General features: G+C 45.0%; 1 protein-coding gene across 5 annotated transcripts in view; it reads right to left on the bottom strand.

Annotated features, from left to right (window-relative positions):
• Positions 1–19239, bottom strand: part of Ripor2 (RHO family interacting cell polarization regulator 2) — a 206565-nt gene that overhangs the window by 100345 nt on the left and 86981 nt on the right. The window contains exon 1 of one of the 5 annotated variants that reach the window (XM_021641399.2): positions 6804–6956. The exons of the other annotated variants lie outside the window; for them this stretch is intronic. Within the exon in view, the coding sequence (XP_021497074.1) occupies positions 6804–6864 (61 nt within the window). The 5' untranslated portion in view covers positions 6865–6956. Of the gene's footprint in view, positions 1–6803; positions 6957–19239 lie in introns of those variants that run through there. 5 annotated transcript variants of the gene reach the window in all.

Genomic DNA, 19239 nt, shown 5'->3' with positions numbered 1-19239 from the left:
TCATCACCCCCACCATGGTCATCATTACCACCAACATCCTGTCCACCACTGTCATTATCACAACTACCATTATCAGCACCACCACCACCATGATTATCATAACTGCCATCATTAGTTATCATCGTCATCACCACCACTATCACCAAAACCACTACAGCTTTAAACTTTACTGTCACCACTAGCATCATTAACACCAGCACCATTACCATCGTCATCATCATCATTACCATCACAATCACAACAGCCACCATCAGCACTGTCAGCGCCACTCTCCCCACCAGCGCTACCATTGTCTTCACCTCTGTCCTCATCATCACTATCACTGTCATCACATCGTCATCATCACTACTGACATCACTAGTGTCACCATCCACACATAGGGCAGCTTACTGCTGCCTTACTGAGTTTTCAGCCTGAGTGCTAAAAAGTCTGCAATCTAAGAGCAGCAGTGGTATTGGTGGCACAGTAGCAATGGCATTAGTCTCCGTATGCAAGGTACTTTCTGCAGCACTGTGTCTGCAAAGGTGCTTCCTCTGGAAACCATTTGTTGATGAGGACATGTTGCAGACTCGAAGTAGCAATGTTTTCTTAAACATTTTTGTGCTTTATGATTATGCATTGAGTTAACCATGCATCCTAGGCATGGTTAACTCAAGAAATCACACTATTTAATAAATACATGGACTTGAATAAATGGCTTTTATCAAAGAGGAAGGGAAGGCTAGACTCAATTTATTTTCAACATCTTGATCATAATAACTATACATTTCTCTTTCTCCTTTCTTCCTTTCTTTTTTCCTTCTTTCCTTCTTTCCTTCTTTCCTTCTTTCCTTCTTTCCTTCCTTCCTTCCTTCCTTCCTTCCTTCCTTCCTTCCTTCCTTCCTTCCTTCTCTCCCTTCCTCCCTCTCTCTCTCCCTTTGTCCCTCCCTTCATCCCTTTCTCCCTCCCTTCTTCCTCCCCACCTCCTTTGTTCTCTCTTGTCTGCTGTGGGTATGTTCAGAGGTTTAGTTTTCAAGACAAGTGTTGTAAAGAAATGCTCAAGAATATTGTTCAGTCTCCTAAAATGTCCCGGCTTTTCTGGCTGATGCCAAAATATGAAAATAAACATTTGGCATGCCCAACTTGAACTACCAAGCCCCTTTTAGCATTGGCAGATCTAAATAGGTTACTTCGAGGTCACTGGAGGCCATAAATCAGAGGGTGGACTGGTGGCTGAGCTGGCCTGCATAGCTTTAGTTCAATGTGCTATTTTGGTTTGTGCCCCTGAAATGACACCATCTTGTTGGCACCAGCCAAAGAAAGCTTCCTAGACATCTATGGGAAGAGAATGTTCAGTAATCCAAGGCCGAGGTCACACAGGCATGAATTACTGTGGGGAGGTCTGTGTCGGCTTCAGACCCTGTGAGAGAGCAGGGAAAATGATTTCCATCCAAACTGTTTATCCAGGAACCCAGGTTGGAAACGGATCCAGACAATCTTGGCAGCCAGTGAAAGCAGAGAGTAACCAATTCTTCTCACCCTGTCAAACTAGGACAGCCTCTTCCTGTCTGCTTTCCAGTCCTGCAGGGGTCCACTTGAGAACCCCAGATATTCTTGAGAAAGATTAAATGCAGTTAAGTAACAATTATATGTTTTTATATGATAGGAAATGCAAAATAATTATAGAATCTACCCCCCCAACACTTTCTTCCAAGGCTAGTGTTTATGTTCTACTTTCCTTGCATTTTCTATGGAGTTTTGACCAGTCTGAGCTTCCTGGATTTGTTGCTTTTATATTTTATATATAACCTTAGTTTAATCTCCTCCCTCCCTCCCTTCCTTCCTTCCTTCCTTCCTTCCTTCCTTCCTTCCTTCCTTCCTTCCTTCCTTCCTTCTCTTCCTCCCCTCCTGTCATGTTTTAATTTTGGAAGAGGCAAATGTAATTTACAACTGTTTCTTTTAAAGAATATTGGTTTATTCTTATTTTAGTTTTTACAATCTGACTGCAGTTTTCCCTTTTTCCTTTCTTCCCAGTCCTTCCTCCCCGCTCCCATTTTCCCTTCAAAAGGGGCAGGCCTCCCATAGATACCAGCCAAACATGGCATATAAGTTGCAGTAAGACTAGGCACCTCTCCTCATAGTAAGGCTGGACAAGGTTACCAAGTATGAGGAAAAGGGTACCAAAGGCTGGGAAAAGAGTCAGAGACAGCCCCTGCTCCCACTGTTAGAATCCCACAGAAGACTAAGCTACACAACTGTAACATATATGCCGAGGCCCTAGGCCAGTTCCATGCAGACTCCCTGGTTGTCGACTCGGTCTCTGTGAGCCCAGGTTACTTGATTCTGTGGGTGCTCTTGTGGTGTCCTCAACCCCTCTGGCTCCTACAATCCTTCCTCCCGATCTTCTACAGGATTCCCCAAGCTCCACGTAAAGTTTGGCTGTGGGTCTCTGCATCTGTTTCCATCAGCTGCTGGATGAAGCCTCCCTGATCACAGTTGGGCTAGGCACCAATCTCTAAGCATCTCAGAATAGCATTGAGAATCATTTTATTGATTTTTTTTCCCTGCCAGGCGTGTTTGGTTCTATCCTAGGTCTCTGGGCTATCCAGCCTCTGGGTCCTGCCCCTCCAGGCAGCATCAGGGTGGGCTCCCTCTCGTGGCATGGGGAAATATCTTTGTTTTATAACCAGCCTACATACAAAGGCAAAGCTAAGCCTGAGTCCTAATTACAATTTGTTTGTTGATACATTTTGAGATGCTCTGAGGTGAAGTTCCCTTTGGAAAGGAGAGCACAGGGATTTTCTTTCTTTCTTTCCTTCCTTCCTTCCTTCCTTCCTTCCTTCCTTCCTTCCTTCCTCCCTCCCTCCCTCCCTCCTTCCCTCTCTCTCTCCCTCCCTCCCTCCCTTCCTTCCTCTCTCTCATGTTCATTTTAACTACAGTATGGGTATTTTGTCTGCATACCACATGTGCACCTGCCAGAAGAAGAAGGTGCTTGGCACTGGGGTTGCAGATGGTTGTGGGCCATGTGGGTGGTGGGACCTGGGTTCTTTGCAAGTGCTCCTCACGCCTGAGCCATCGTTCCAGCCCCCAGACTGACTCCTCTGGGGAGTGATGAGACATTTTGTTAAAAATAAATGAGTGAATTTGTTGCAAACACCTGCTAGTCTCTAAAGTCTTAAGCGTTAGAGGTTGTCAGTGCATCTCCACCTAGAAGCCATCTTTGAAGAGGCTGAAGCAGGTTCCTCCGGGATAGGAAAGGTGTATCCTGCTTCCATGTGCTCTGCCAGCTCTGGGAACAGAAAGAGCTCACGGAACTTAGGCAGATGGATGCAGTCTCTAAGTGAGAGCTTAAGAGCTACGGGAATACAGGAGGCTGAGAGATACTTTGCACACACACTGTGACCTCACGGTGTTTTACTGTTCCCATCATCGCGCTGGACTGCAGCCACTGAGCAGATCCCCAAATGGAGGCAGCCAGGGCTGGGGCTTCTAAAAAAGGAGGCAACGGCTGCTAAGGTGTAATTTTCACGCTATCAGGCTGACTGACTGCCACCTGAGAACGGATTCTTCCCATAGGACTGCGGGTGTCTTCTCTGAAAGATAATCCATACAGTGGTGTCTTACCAATGTTCACCAGCTGGCTGTCAAGACCGCCTGGCAATCACATGGATGAATGCCCTTTAATTTGATAAGCACGAAACAACTGAAAGAAAGCAGCCACTGGTGCCAGATACTGGCTTTTCAATATCTTAATAATCAAGCCACCCACTTTTCCAAGAAAGTCCCCATCTACCTGGTAGTAACTGCCTTCCGATGACACAATGAGGTTGTGCATGTCTACAAAGCACGCTTAAGGCTACGTCTGTGAGAGCGAGGGAGAGGCAGGAGGGAAGAAGATGGAAGGGAGATAGAGAGAGAAAGAGAGAGTGATCTGGGGAAATATTGGGTGTTACGTGTGAGTTAACAGCCTCCCCCCGCCCATAGAATAACAGCAGAGCAGCACACCACTGCTTTTTTGTTCTGTGAACCTTAACATTTTCTCTAACCACAGAGAACAAACAGGCTCTCAGAGTCAGTGAGCAAACACCTTGTAAGCACTACCTGCTTTTCCTTTCCGGATCTTTCTGCAACTGCACAAAACCTGTAAACCTGTCTATATTTTTAGAAGGACAATGTTTCCTTAAAAAAAAAAGTGTCAGCTGCAGAGAAACAGGGTTGCCCTAACAACACACTTCCTGTGTGGTTCCCTTCTGTGGGTGGGAAGGGACTCACTGTGCGGGGACGGCGGGGCTTTCTCGGGTAGGTCAGGGAGCAGAAAGCCCAGGGAAGCCTGGACAGGTCATGATGCAGGGCTTAGGCAGAAATCTGAGGTTTTTTAGAAATGAGGTCTCAGCCAAAAGAGCCAAAGTGGGTGATGAAGGAGCGTGAAGGGGTAAATATGAGCAAAATACAATATGCACAAGTGTGCATATATTTATACACACAACACATGAAAATAAAATCCACTATTTTGTATGCTGGCTAAAATGATTAAACAACAAAAGAGAAATGGACGAATGGACAAACAAAAACCTCTGAAGTCTCAGAGACCGTTTAACTCTTATGTTTCTGTTACAGAATGGGGCTGAAAGAGGATAAATGACCTGCCCATGTGGTTGCAGCTATCCATGACAGGGGACAAGAAAGCCCCCATTCTATTACCCGAGTATCTGTTTGTGAACACGGCAGTAAGCACATTATTGTCCACCGAGCACTATTCTAAGTGCTTCCCTGTAACAGGGCTTAATCTGCACTCAGTCCTAGAAGGTGTGTGCTCCATTTCCCAAGTGTGCACACCGGAGAACCATGGGGTTAAACAATCTGTTTGAGGTCACAGAACAGAGTAATGGCAGAACCCAGGCTGTGCCTGCACAGCACTTTTCAAAGTGAGACATGGGCTGGGCCAGCTTCCCCATGAGCTAGCCCTAAGCCATGACTCTGAAAACCAATGGAAGCGTACGGACTGGTGTTCTTGCAGGAAGTTTCTCTAGTCTCTAGGGAGTGAGTAAAACAACATGATCCATGGAAGAACTCGGCAGATAGTTATGACCCCAGCATGAAGCTAATCTGTACAATCAAATAGATGCCATGGTCTCATGTTGCCGCTGAGGAAACAGAAGTGATGTTGCAAAACCTGTGCAAGGCAGAACTAGAATTCAAGTCTAAACCTGCTCTGAAATGACACCAGTCACTGAGGTCAAAATAATGGCGTTGAGGAGGACCAGCGGCTAAGAGCACGGCTCTTCTAGAGGGCCTGGATTTGATTCCCAGCACCTACTGACGGCTCACAACTGTCTGTAACTCCAGTTCCATGGGGATCTGATGCCCTTTTCCAGCCTCCACAGGCATCAAGCATGTGGTGCACATACTTATATGCAGGCAAACAACCCCCACACATAAAATAATTAAATTTTTTTTTAATGACCTTGGCATCTGTGAGTGGTCAGCAGACAGATCTGCAGGTTCATGAAGTCCTGCCTTGTGAGGGTCTAGCTGGCTAAACAACCCTCCTTTCTGGATGGGGCCACGCGTGAGCTAGGGTTGAGCACCAGCCTGTAGATGGCGCTCTTCAGCACTAGAGCTAGATACACAAAGAAAAACCCCTTTGGATAAGAAAATGTGGACAGGGCATTTTAGAATGCCATTGTTATCATTGTACTGTATTGTTCCCATTTTATTTTTAGAAAATGTCCCTTGTGGCTCAGGCTGGCCTCGAAGGCGCTACGTAGCTAAGGATGCCCCTGAGTCCTTGTCCTACAGCCCCCGCCTCCAGTGCTGTGGGCATAAGTGTGTGTCACCTGACTCACAAATTCTGATTTTAAACATTTCTGTAGCTAAGACAAAATGAATGTAGATAGCAAGCGTCTCCTACATGATTGGGCTGCAGGGCTTCTCATCACACACACTTCATTCTTGCCTGGTTGAACTTGTAATATTTAGGAGACAGGGCACACACCCACAACCCCCCACTACTCCTTTGACACTACTTGACAGACTTTTTTTTTTTTTTTTAATTACAAGATATGGTATTTTATGAAAAGTCCGAGGTCCCTCAGTCCCATTTCATATCTGTTGAGGCAATTCAACATTCCTGAAAGGTTTCTGCCTATGGCCCATTTCACTGCAGCGTTAGAATAAGACACCTGTAGCTTGTGCCCTACCCATTTAAAGCACCAAACCTAACCGCACACTTATTAGAAGAACTGTGAATTGAGACGGAAGGCTAAGCAATGCCAGCGGGTATCAGGAGCTCACAGTATTCACCCCCCCAAAAAAGAAAAAGAGGGATGGAGAGATGGGCAACAAAAGAAAGAGAGGGGGTAACCAAATAGAAAGAAGGAGGAAGGTGGGAGAAGGAGCGAGGGAGAGAGGGAGGTGGGAGGTGAAGAGGGCTGGCTGATCATCGGGAGAAGCCCTCCCGCTCCCTTCAATCAGTTCCTACACCCTGAGGCCTGGCATGCACTTTGGATGTCAGAGAAAAAAACTCAAAGGAGAGACAAAGCAAAAACTTAGTTTTATTTTCTGGCCTGAAGCAAATCTCTATTTAGTTGTAATCCTTTACAAACAAAACCTTTGCAAGAATCACTCAGCTGCGATGTCCCTTCCTTGCCTCATGCCCCTTCGCGACCGTCTCACTCAGAATACTTGGTCTTCACCATCTCAAAACCCTTAAGTCCTTCATACAAACCACTCAGAAGGTCCCCACACTGTCAAGTCAGAGCAGAGTCAGAGCAGAGTCAGAGCAGAGCAGAGCAGCCTGGCTCCCGCTAGAGTGATGTGTTTACCTTCACCAAAAACGTCATCCTCTTCATCCACCAGAAGCTCCTCGGGGTCGGGGAACTGCATTGTGGGACGACAGGGAGCTGGAGACACTCTAAGCGAGGACACACAAGGCAGCTACCCTAGCTCTGAGTAGCCACACTGCCTAGGAGGCGATTTCCTCCCCACGGTGGATTGCCCAAGCCCTGAAGAGGGCAGCTTCCGCATCTGCCCTCAAGAAAGCAGCTTCATTCATATGAAAAGGCTTCTGAAACCTTCTGCAGAGTGAATTCCAGGTGAGGTAATTCTCACCACCAAGTAGACAGACTTGTTTGGAAGGGGGTGCAGATCCGGTTGGATCCAAACATAGATATCATTTAGGCAGAGTGCGATGAGTTTTATTTCAAAGCACCAACTTTCATATTTCTTAAAGGGGACGGTGGGCTCTTAGCTTTCCTACTTATGAATCTCAACACAATGGTACCGTTGAAAGAAAGAGGCTCACATTTCTCATATCTTGCTTTTGCTTCAATGACAATTTATCTGAAAGTAAAGCAAGCCTTGTGCTGCACCAAAGCCTTTATTTGGAAGACATGGGCTTTTGTTTCACTCAGCAATAGTTGGGTTTTCCCTTTTGCAAATCTCTTGCATTTGAGGGGAGCTTTAGAGTGATACCTAAACCAACTGTAGTATTCATCTACTCTGTTACTAGTTCTAGTAAACCTACCATTAGTGAGCAGATGATTGGTCTGTGTCAAACAATGTCCATTGCATAACATTTACTCAGTCTGATACTCGGGACTTTTATCAGTAAAGGAGAAAAAAAAGACAGAGAAAATGTAAAAAAAAAAAAAAAAAACAAAAAAAAAAAAAAACAAACAAACCACAGCAGTCCCTACCAAAGGGAGGAGTTAAAGTCCAACTGTCACGTGACCACCAGTGGTTTGCATCACCACCCCAAACAGATTCTGCCAGTGTGTGATATTACAACCTCAGCTGGGGCTTTCCTAGAATCACAAGATGCAAATGGAGGTGACAGTTGAGGAGCTATTGTTGACCCAAAGTGTTTTGTTTTGGGGCCTTATTTACTGTGTGTTTTTTGAAGACTCCCAGTGTTACCTTTCAAGATGTGCGTCTGTCTCCTCCTTCTGTAACTTCACTGGAATTATTGCCAGTTTTTTCCCAAGGGGAATCTTGACAGTAGGACCAGGCACATCAAGTAGTTAACCCAGGGGTCAAGAATCATTGTGCATGGGCTAACAGCACTATAGAGGGCCCATCTATGAACCAGTTCCTATGTGGGGAGAACTGTTCCCCAAAAGTAGGGAATATTCTGAGTACTGCTGGGATTACCAGTCATCTCAACCAAGGTAGAAACTGTCCTTCCGAGAGAGCTTTAAAATGCCCTGTGTGCTGGTGTTGTGCAATGGCTGGGGATCATTTATGGTACATGGTGTCTTGACGATCAGGGCAGGAAGCTTCCTGCAATGGGCAGGACAGTGGCAGGAGGAACTGTTCTGTCCCAAAGCCAATAGTGTTCACAGAAAGAGGCAGATAGCAGGGCTCTCCCTTGCCCTAAATCTTCTTTGCTTCTGATGACCCACCTCCTTAACCCAAGTCCTGTGTAAATGATATTTCCAGTGAGTTAACAGCATAAATCAAACCAATTAAAATAGGTCTAAATGTAAGCAATCTGGTTGTGGATTAGTTTAATCTTGTAGAGTTGAGAGGATGGGCTTTGAGTCTGATCACGTATTCCCATCCTCAGCCACGTTCCTGTGTTCTTTGATTATCAGCCTCATGAAGGATGTACCACTAACCATCATACACACAAGCCAGTGAAGGCTTTCAGGTCTTGCGTAGCTGTTCTCTTAAGATCACCAACCAGCGAACGGCAGACTTCAGAGCTCTTCCCATTGCCTCTTGAGTACACAGCTTTATGGGATGGCTTCCCATACTCTGAGTCACCATGACATAATGCTGGATCTGAAGAAATTCTACTATCTCCTACCTCACAACCACTAAGGCAACAAGTTGCTGTGGCCATTCTTAACTTGATAGGATTTGGAATTACTAGGAAACACACCTCTGGGCCTATCTTCAAGGGCATTTCCAGAGAGGTTTAAGAGGAGATAAGTCCGATCCTTAAAGTGGGAAGCACCATCTAGTGGGCTTGGGTCTGGGGCTGAATAAAAAGAAGAAAATGAGTTGTACACCAGCATTCATCTCTGCTTCCTGCCTGCAGACAAAACGTGCCCAGCTGCCTCATGTTTCCATCACCATGTTTTCCAGCCATGATGGGCTAGATACCAAAACCCTCTACCAAAATAACCCTTCTTTCCTTAAGTTGATTTTTTTCAGGTGTTTGGTCACGATCATTTGTGCTGACTAGGCGTCTGTTTTCCTACCTCTTAATAAGCGGAACTGTGTCCTTTGAGAACCAGGTGTTGGAGTCCTTGTGTGACCTTGTTTGGGAATGATCTCATGAGATGAGCTCATTATCATAATGGAGTCGAGGATCCTGAGCGCATTATCATGATGAAGGAGGGGTCCTTCATCCAAGGTCTTTTATAAAACGAGAAAGACACACATAGGAAGAAGTGAACACTACATGAAGACAAAGGCAGTCTACAAAACAATACCAAAGACTGCCAATAAACCATGAGCAGTTAGGGAAGAGGCATGAGTAGGCTTTCTCTTGAATCCCTTAGAAGGAACCATGTCTGACGAAACCCCAACTGCTGGCTTTCAATCTCTAGAACTGTGCAGAAGTATTACTGTTGTAACCCTTCAAGCTTATGGTATTCTATTATCAAGGCCTAGCAAATAAAGGCTGTGCTCCTCTTTGGCTTGTTTTTTGAGGATAATTCAAACCAGAACAACTCAAGTTGTGGTGGTTTGAGTACTAATGGCCCTCAGAGGGAGTGGCACTACTGGGAGATGTGGCCTTCTTGGAGGAAGTGTGTCACTCTAGAGGTAGGCTTTGAGGACTTTAGAAGCTCAAGCCAGGCCTACTGTGTTTCAGTGTCTTCCTGATGCCTATAAATCTAGGTGTAGAACTCTCAACTATGTCTCTTGCACCATGTCTGCCTGCATACCATGTTTCTCACCATGACGATAATGGACTAAATATCTGGGCTGTAAGCTAGCCCCAATTAAATGGTTTCCTTTATAAGAACTGCTGTGGTCATGGTGTCTCTTCACAGCAATAAAAGATAACTCTGCAGAGTAAGTTCCTGTTCTAATCATCCAATCTAAGCTCCCCATGGGGCATGTTGGAGCATTTCTCAAAGTTCCCATGGGCTTTGATGGAGACTGCACCTTCGCCATCCTGTGGTGGTTTTTGATAAGAATTGCCCCCATAAGCTCAAGTATTTGAATGCTCAGGGAGAGGCACTATTCGAAAGGATTAGGAGGTGTGGTCTTGTTGGAGAAAGTGTGTCACTGGAGGTAGGCTTTGAGGTTTCAAAAGCCTATACCAGGCCCAGTCTCTCTCTCTTCCTGCTGCCTGTGGATCCAGGTGTAGCACTCTCAGCTACCTCTCTACTACATCAGCCTGCATTCTGCCATGCTTCATGCCATAATGATAATGGACGGAACCTCTGAAACTGTAAGTTAGCCCCAAGTAAGTGTTTTTTTTTTTTTTTTTTATGAGTTGCCATGGTCATGGTGTCTCTTCACAGAAATAGAATACTTGATAAGACACATGCCCTACATGAAATCTTAGTAACCTTCAGTACTTGATTCAGTTACTTTTCTTGCTGTCATACCAGACGGAACGTTATACCAGATGGAAACAATGACAGACACGCTATAAGAGAGGAAATATTTATTTTGGCTCACAGTTCAAGAGGACACAGTCCATCATGGAGGAGGAAAGCCATGATGGTGGGATGGCTTGTATTTGTGGCAGCAGAGTACTATGTGGCTGACTGCATTGTATCAAGAGTGAGGAAGCAGAGAGAACAGCTGGCGTATATCCCACAGTGCTATCTCAGTGACCCACTTTTTTCACTGGAGACCCACTTTCTAAAATTCTCGCAACCACGCAAAACGGCACTACCATCTGGGGACCAAGTATTCAAACATGTGAGCCAAACCAGTATCTTTCCTCCAGCATCCTCTGCTCCAATCCAGAATTCCAGGCCTACACAGAGAAACCCTGTCTAGAAAACCCTAAAAACACAAACAAACAAACCAGCTAACAAGCTCAGGAAGATGCTATGAAGACTCTTGAATACAGAGATATAGAAAACAGTCTTTGTCTCCAGATTTTACAATCTGTAGAGAGAGAGAAGAAGCTGTGCGTGTTTGATGGTTAGATAAGGAGAGAAGTTAACAGAATCAAGATGAATGCACTTATAGTATGAATTCCACAGAATATCATATGAACTAAAAGAAAACTCATAAAACACAAACAGTACTATTGCATTTATATAAATATCTCCAAGTGGGAAAAATGGAAAAAGTATGTGTGTAAATAATAGCTAACGAAGATACAGTGCTGGATAGAGTTCTATATGCCTTGGTTTATTGAATTCTTACTCCAAGCCTATGTGCATGCACAATTATTATTTGTAATTTAGGTCCAAAAAAAGAAGCGGCTTGTCCAAATCAAGAGTCTGGTAACTGGTAAAGAGGCTGATATTTGACCCAGGCCCCAGAGTACACATCCTTAAATGCCACCCCATGCTGTCACCAATATCTGTTAGAAATAAGGGTTCATGGGGCCATTTTCAGCTCCCCGACTGCAAACATTTCAAGTCTTTGCTTATATGACTTCCTCAACCCAGACAGCTCCTCTTCTCTTGTCCGGTATTCCAACTTGGAAAATATCTACTCATCTTTGGAGCTTAGTTCAAGAGCTATCTCTTTCATGAACCCTGAATTAGTTCCTTTTTTTCATTGCTGTAACTACATACCAGGTTAAAAGCAATGTCAGAGGCTTATTTGGGTTCATAGTTTGTGAGACCACCATTCATCATGGCAGGGAGAGTATGGTGATCCCTGGCTCCACGAAAGCAGGAGTATGTGGCAGCTGCTTGCTCATGTCTCAGTGGCCCGGGAAGAAGAGAGAGAGATGAAAAGGGAGAGGGGTACAGAAGTGTGTTTGTTTCTGTTCAACACTGGACAAAAGTAACTTTAAGGGAGGAGGGGTTATCAGGCATGCAGTAAGTCGAGGCTGGACCTCACAGCCACAGCGAGGAGCAGAGAGAGAATGAGTACATGCTTGCTTCTGCTCAGGCTCTTCTCTACCTGTACACAGTCTAAGACCCAAACCCAAGGAATAGTACCACCTAAAGTGGGCCCTAAGAAGAACCCTCACAGGCAAGCCCATGGGTCAACCTGCTCTATGTAAGACTTCCTTGTGGCTCTCTTCCCATGTGATCCTAGATTGTGGCAAGTTAAGGACCAAAAGTGACATTATTTATTTATTTAATGTTTTTTTTTCTTTTCCTGTGTCTCTCTGTGGTATGTGTGTGTGTGTGTGTGTGTGTGTGTGTGTGTGTGTGTGTTTCCAAACATACGTACATGTTTGGAAACCCAAAGCCGATGTTAGAAATTGTCATCATCTTCCACCTTTTCTTTTGAGGCAGGAATTCTCAGTCAAACCCAGAGCTCACTGATGCAGCTAGTCTCTCTAGCCACTTTACTCTGGTGATCCCATGTCTTTGCCTTTCCAGGCTGGACTTGCAGGCCCACCCACATTTGTGTGGGTTTATACACTGATGCTCATGCTTGTGAGGTAAGCCTTCTAGCTGTGGAGCCATAACCCCACCTCTGCCCCAGTGCTAATCATTCTTCTTTGACATATTGCAATTATGTATTTTATGGAGTACACTGTGACATTTAAATACATGGATCCAACGTGCAGTGATCAGCAGAGGGTAACTGCCATCCACTGTCTCTGACATTTATCATTTCTTTGTGCGGAGAAAGCTGTGACTAAGAAGGAAGGGATGCATCTGAAATAAAAGCAGAGGCCCAAGCTCCTCACTGAGGCAAACAGCAGTAAAATCAGTCTAAGAGAACAAGGTAAGGGTTAATCAATGTGAGGGTGTGCCTCAGTCACCTGGATCAAAGGCTGATTGGTCACACGTGGGCTAAGCCTAACTGGAGACCATCGCAGGGGTAGGCAACTTGCGTGCTCTAAGCCCTCAGTGCTCCCTTTGTGTTATGCAAGTCTGATGGCAAATGTGCAAGATCTGCCTCTTCCTTGAGAAACTTCTTTCTTCCTGCGCTCATTCGTTTGCTCATTCATTCATTCTTTGGAAAATAATAATGATATATCTACCAGATATATATCAGGATATATCTGAGAAGCACTGAGATAAAAATATCTGTGCTGGGTGCCTCTACACATGACACAGGAATATTACCAAAAGGTTATTATTTTGGGTATGATGGTTTATGTTGCAATACTCTCAGTCTGTAATTTCTTTATATTTTGTATACGTGTATGTGCACGTGTGTGTGTGTGTTTTTTGGCCTGCATCATGTATAAATACCATGTGTGTGCCTGGTACCTGTGGAGATTGGAAGAGGGTATCAGATTTTCTGGAACTGAAGTTGCAGATGGTTGTAAGCCTCCAAGCGGCTGCTGGAACCAAACCCAGGTCCTCTGCAAGAGCAGTCAGTGCTCTTAATTGCTGAACTACCTCTCTAGCCCTTTAACAATTTTATTTTCAGATTCACAAACTTAAGAACAGGGCAAAGAAGCTGAATAAGTAGATGTGAAATATATCCAGAAGTAGAAAGAAGAACAAAGTAGGAGAGAGGAATTGAAACTGTGGAGTAGCTGGAATCAAGGGGGGAAAGATTGCAAAGACAGAAATAACCTTTTCTTTGGGTAACTTTGCCAGTAAAGATGCACATAAAATGTATCTAATTGCAAAGTGCTGTGACCAAAATATCATGGCTACCAACAGTATGGCTGTTGCAGTAACAAAAAGAGGGGATATCAGCCTATTGGGATAACAGCCCTCCCCAGGCCTTTGGGGCTTCTTGCTCATTGTTCCAACTTCAGGGCATCGTAAACTTCTACAATATTAACATGATTGGGATTTCAATTATTGTGGAGAGTTCAGAATGGCACAAGTCCAGTGTTAATTACCTTGGACCATCTTTAGTCCTCTTAACAGTCATTTATTTCCCTTCTCTGTGACTGACCTAGAGACTTTGTGAGCACCAGGGGAGTCATTGGAACCTACATTCAAAGCACTGACTTTCCTTAGGAATGCATTCGCTGAGCAGATCACTGGCTTCTACCAACCCCAAAGCTAAGGGTCATCAGACAGCATCTGAGGCCCAGAGCTGAGGCTTCTCTGCTTGGCTATAGCTGGCTCTCTGATGTTCCCACCAATGAATTTGAAGTCTTTTGATTTATGACTTTCTTTATTCTGTTAGTATAAGAGCTTCATGATATTGCTTTCACATTGTACAAGAAGTGTGAGATAGCCTAAATCTCTGTTCCCAGGCAATGGTCACCCATGTTTCTCTCCAGAATAAACTAACTTTGTCTGTTTTTCTTTTCTTTTTTCTTCCTTCCTTTCTTTTCTTCTCTCTCTCTGTCTTTCAATAATGTTTTTTCAGTACGATTACAGGGCAATTACATATTGAATTTATTCCTTAGGAAGAAGAACCTATAAAAGCCCCTATGGGAAGCCTAACATTGGGTACAGTTGGTGAGGTCAGAACTGAGGGTTCAGGCTTTGATTGCTCTGAGTGGTTAGTGACTTTTTTGTTTCTGTTTGTTTGTTTTTTGTTTTGTTTTGAGGCAGGGTTTCTCTGTGTAACCCTGCCTGTCCTAAAATTCACTCTGTAGACCACGGAGATCTGTCTGCCTCTGCCTCCACCTCTGCTCCTGTCCATCCCCCTGCCTCTACCTCTGCCTTTGCTGGGAGTAAAGGCGTGTGCCACCACCACCCAGTTCAAGTAGTGACTTTTAAAGATGTAGTAAAATGGCATTAGTTCTGAGATTATTTGACAGGACTGGGTTTCAGTTCCGGCTTGGCTTTTGAATCTCACTCTGGGGTCTGTAAAATGGAATAATTATCAGTGGCTGAGCCAAGAGAGAACTTGGCCCTCTCTCAAGCTATCCTGCACTAAAACAATCTTTATCAATAGATTGTGGTACCTATGCAAACAGTGTCAAGATCCAATCTTTGGAAGCATGCTCTATCTCAACCAGAATAAATTTCCAAAGCCTCTTCAGCAAAGAACCACACAACTGCTACTGATAATACAATTGACCTTTCAAGAAAAAAAAGATAAAGAACAAAGACAAAAATGGTAGAGGAAGTCCTGCATTTTGAACAAAAAGGACACTGGACAATAACTCAAAGACATAAAAAAGGGAATAAACAATGGTGAAGTAACTACATTGTAAATCCTGAAGAAAGGCGAGTGTGTTACTGTTTTACCTCTTTTCTTCTCATCCTATCTAAAAGACAACTCACTAAACAACAGTTACTGCTGTGTGGCTAGACATGTGACATGTAAACACGAAAATTCTATGACTATAGGAGCATCAATAAGGAGAAGAAAGGGGATTGCGGAGGCTCAGAATGTGTATTTGCTACTGAAATTAAGGCTGTACTAATCCAAATTCCATTGTTTTTCACTAAGATATTTCAATGTTCAGAATAACCACTCTACAAAAGAATTTAGGTTTCAGTGATGGTGTGCTTACCTGACAGGAACAAAGTTCTAGGTTCAATCTCCAGCATCACACATGCAAAATGTATTAGATGCTGGTAGTGAGGAGATGGCTCAGCATTTAGGAACGCCTGCTGGCCTTCCAGGGGACCTGTGTTTGGTTCCCAGTACCCACATCATTTTTATTGTAGCTGTCTGATACCTTTTTCTCAGAGGCGGGACCTGGGGCATCAACCCGCATGCAATCAGACATGCTCTTCTCTGGGTCAAAAGCGGCTGTCCCTGAGTGCAGCCTTGCATCCTGAGCGTAACATTTTAGCTTTTTATGGTAGCCAACCATGCTTGGGGAGACTGTCCTGCTTCAATGGCTGTAAAGGCCTGAATGATCATGGCTGCATTGCGCTGTTGTGAGACTCTAATCTTGCATATACACCACAGGCAAACCAAGGAGACCAACACCAGAAGGCCTGCTAACACTCCCATGCCCGCCCATTCCTTCAGATGATTCATGGCTGCAGCAATCCATGATGATAATCCTGTGGCTAGTCCTGTGTCCACTCTGGTAGAATTTACCGTAACAATGGCCACTCTCAGCTGCTCCATCATAGTATCGAATTCTCCAGTCCAATTACCTAAAATGTAGCTGTCCCAGGAACCTCACAAGAAGTTTAAAATGATACTTGGTCAATATATCTGAGATGTTGTTATAAAAAAATCAGTGTAAACCATGGGGGAAATAGACTACAAATGCAGATTTAACAAGCAAAAGGAATCACAATATACATTTTCACATCTCAAAAAAATATGTGCCTATTTTTTATACAAATGATGCTTACATATAATACTACCTTATAAATTACATCCTCTCTTACTATTAAAAGTTATCATAAGAAGTTGGAGATGGGAGCCAGGGAGGTGACTCATCCGGTAAAGGCGTTTGCCACCAACCATGAGTTTGATCCTTGGGACCACCATGGGTGGAAGGAGAGCATCAATTCCTACAAGTTGTCCTCTGACCTCCATACAAGCACCACCCACGGTATGTGCACCGCCCTCAACACGCACAATACATAAATACGTGTAATAAGGAGGAGACCTTTTAGATATATAAAAAAATGTTCAATCAAAATTTGCTCTGTGTTTAAAAACTAGACGCTTAAAGCTCTGACTGCAGACTTATGGTGGGCAGGAGGACACCAGTGGGCTCTGTAGGTCAGAAAATGTCATGGGGGGGGACTGAAGACAGTGGGGGTCAAGAGCTGGGCATTGCACATGTTGGACTTGGCAACTTCAAGGTGGGCAGGGTGCTCACAGAGGGAGCCTCCACAACTGAAAATCACGGATCTGAAATCTCCCCAAATCTCAGACTTCCTCCACTGAGAAGCAGCGAAACAAGAACTCAGAATTAAGGACTTGCATGTAATAATGCTTTGAAATTTCTATATATTTTTTGCATCTATGTATTTGTGTGTCTCTCTGTGTGTGCATGGGTGTGTGTGGTGTGTGTAGGTGTAGGTGTGGGTGGTGGGAGGGTACCAGAACACGTTCACGGAGGTAAGAGAGCAACTTTCAGAAGGTGCCTTTACCTTTTGGGCCGTCTCACCAGCCCAAGGACTCTTCTTCCTTGTGTGACATTTTTTCAGTATTTGTATCTTAGTGACCTCTGACATTCTGAGGACAGAAAAACAACTTGAACGAAAAAACTTTCAAAGATTCCAAGGAAGGGACTTGAGAGATGGTTCAGTCCTTAAGGGTCCCTGCTGCTCTTCTGAGAGGACCCACGTTTGGTTCCCGGTGCCAACACTGAGTGTCTCACCTTGTAACCCCAACTCCAGGAGATCCAACACCCTTTTCTGCCTTCCCAAATCACTGCTCCCCCAACACACATGTAGATTGTACAACACACACACACACATATATATACATGAATTAAAAATTCCATGGAAACAAACAAGCAAGGAAACAATACTGCGCTTTTGAAAGGGAAATACTTCCAGATTGCATCTAGGGTTTCAAAGGTTCTGTGGGAAGAGGTCCAGAAACATTCCTTAAATTGAAAGGTCCACCCTCGCAGAAACCACAGCTCCAAGGACCTGCCACTGCTCTAGGGCAGAGGCGGTGCTGGAGACAAGGCCCCCCACCCTTGCCACCTCACATGGTCACTCCTGGGCTCCCTGCCCACCTTGGATGAGCCCCAAACTGGCCTCATCAGGCACATGCAAACAGCTGAGTAGGCTGAGTCAATTTGGAATGGAGAAAATGGAGTGTTACTGACTGAGAATCTCCCATGCTCCCTTACTTTGCACACTGACAGACTAAAGAATACATTGGTGAGGGCTAGGGGGTACGGATCAGTTGGCAGAGTGCCTACCTAGCATGAATGAATCTCTGGATGGATCCCCACCACACACAAACCAGGTCTTGGGGTATACCCCTGTAATCCCAGGACTAGGAAAAATGAGAAGGAGGGAGAGGAAATAAAAGGAAGAAGAGAGGAGGGAAAGAGAGGGAAGGGAAAGGAAAGGAAGGACTCAGTGCTATCTGGATCTGAACTTTGGTGCCGGGCCTTGGAGAAAGCCAAAGCTGGAACTCCCTGAGCGTAGCCTCCTTCCTGCTCTCTCTGTCCTCAGAAGGTTAGGCAGAGGAGAGCGCCTATTTTCAATCACTCTACCATTTAGAAGAAAAACCCCCTTCTAATGTGAGCTCAGGTTACCACAGAAAAAAACCTTGTTATGCTGGAGCACTGGCTCTGTGGCTCTGCCCAGGTCCCCCGCCCTAGGCTCCCTTTGTGGCTGTTCTCATCAGCTGAGAGGCATCAACACAACTGAAGGCTGTTTCATCTCTGCACAGCTGGGCAGCTCTCTCTCTGCAAAACAGGGCCTCTCCTTCCTAGAAGCGTCTTCTGGTGTGGTGCCACCCATCCTCCACGAGGCCACAAACAGCTAAACACAGTGAAACCAAGGTTCATAAACAAGGGTGTAAACCTGAGAATAGGCTGTGGCTAGGGCACGAGAAAACAAGCAAGAAGGAAAAACTACTGCATTTTAGAGTGGGAGGGGCAGAAAGCCATAGAAACCAAGACTGCGAAATTAGAACTCTAACAAAACCATCACAAGGCAGGAGGTGTCTGGTCATGGTTATTGTAGATTCTATTTATTAATTTTTCTTATTTTTGGACACATGGTCTCATTCCTAGGATGGCCTGGAGCTCCCTGTGTAGACTAGGATGACATGGAATCCTCCTGCCTCAGCTTTCCAAGTACAGGGATAAAAACATAAACCAACACATCCATACGGATTAACGGCAGAGTTTAGAAACCTCCCACAACCCCGAGGTACCTGGGGGTTTTAAACTTGGCTATAAACCCATATTTTTGCACTGCAAGGGATGGGGAGGTGTTGTCTCCAGGAGTGCTGAGGTATTCCTTGAGGTCTCTGTTTGGGAAAGCCCCGGTGCTTTTCAGGAAACCTTACAGGGAGGTTTTTTTGGACTAGATTGGGCCAGCTTTCTGAGGACTGGATTCTGCCAGGAAATAAACATGGAAAGTAGGAGAAGATGGAGCTGGCACACACAAAGAGGAGGTGGTGCCCGTCTTCCAGCAGGGACTTGTCAGACACCAGCTGTGCATTTTGTAACGCCACAGGGACTTGTTGCAGTGATGATCAGGGCTCACGGGGCATCCTCGGGTGAAGGAGAGGGGCTCTGCAGAGACCACACACGACTCAGCAGGTGTTCCCAAGCTCTCGTGCTCCTGCGGACGAGCTCAGGAAGTGGCGCCCACAGCAAGGAGCATTTCCTGCGCT

This window comes from Meriones unguiculatus, chromosome 19, assembly GCF_030254825.1.
Source record: "Meriones unguiculatus strain TT.TT164.6M chromosome 19, Bangor_MerUng_6.1, whole genome shotgun sequence".
NCBI classification, from domain to species: Eukaryota; Metazoa; Chordata; class Mammalia; order Rodentia; family Muridae; genus Meriones; species Meriones unguiculatus.
The sequence above is the reverse complement of the archived record's forward strand: the minus strand, read 5'-3'. Positions and strand labels throughout refer to the sequence as shown.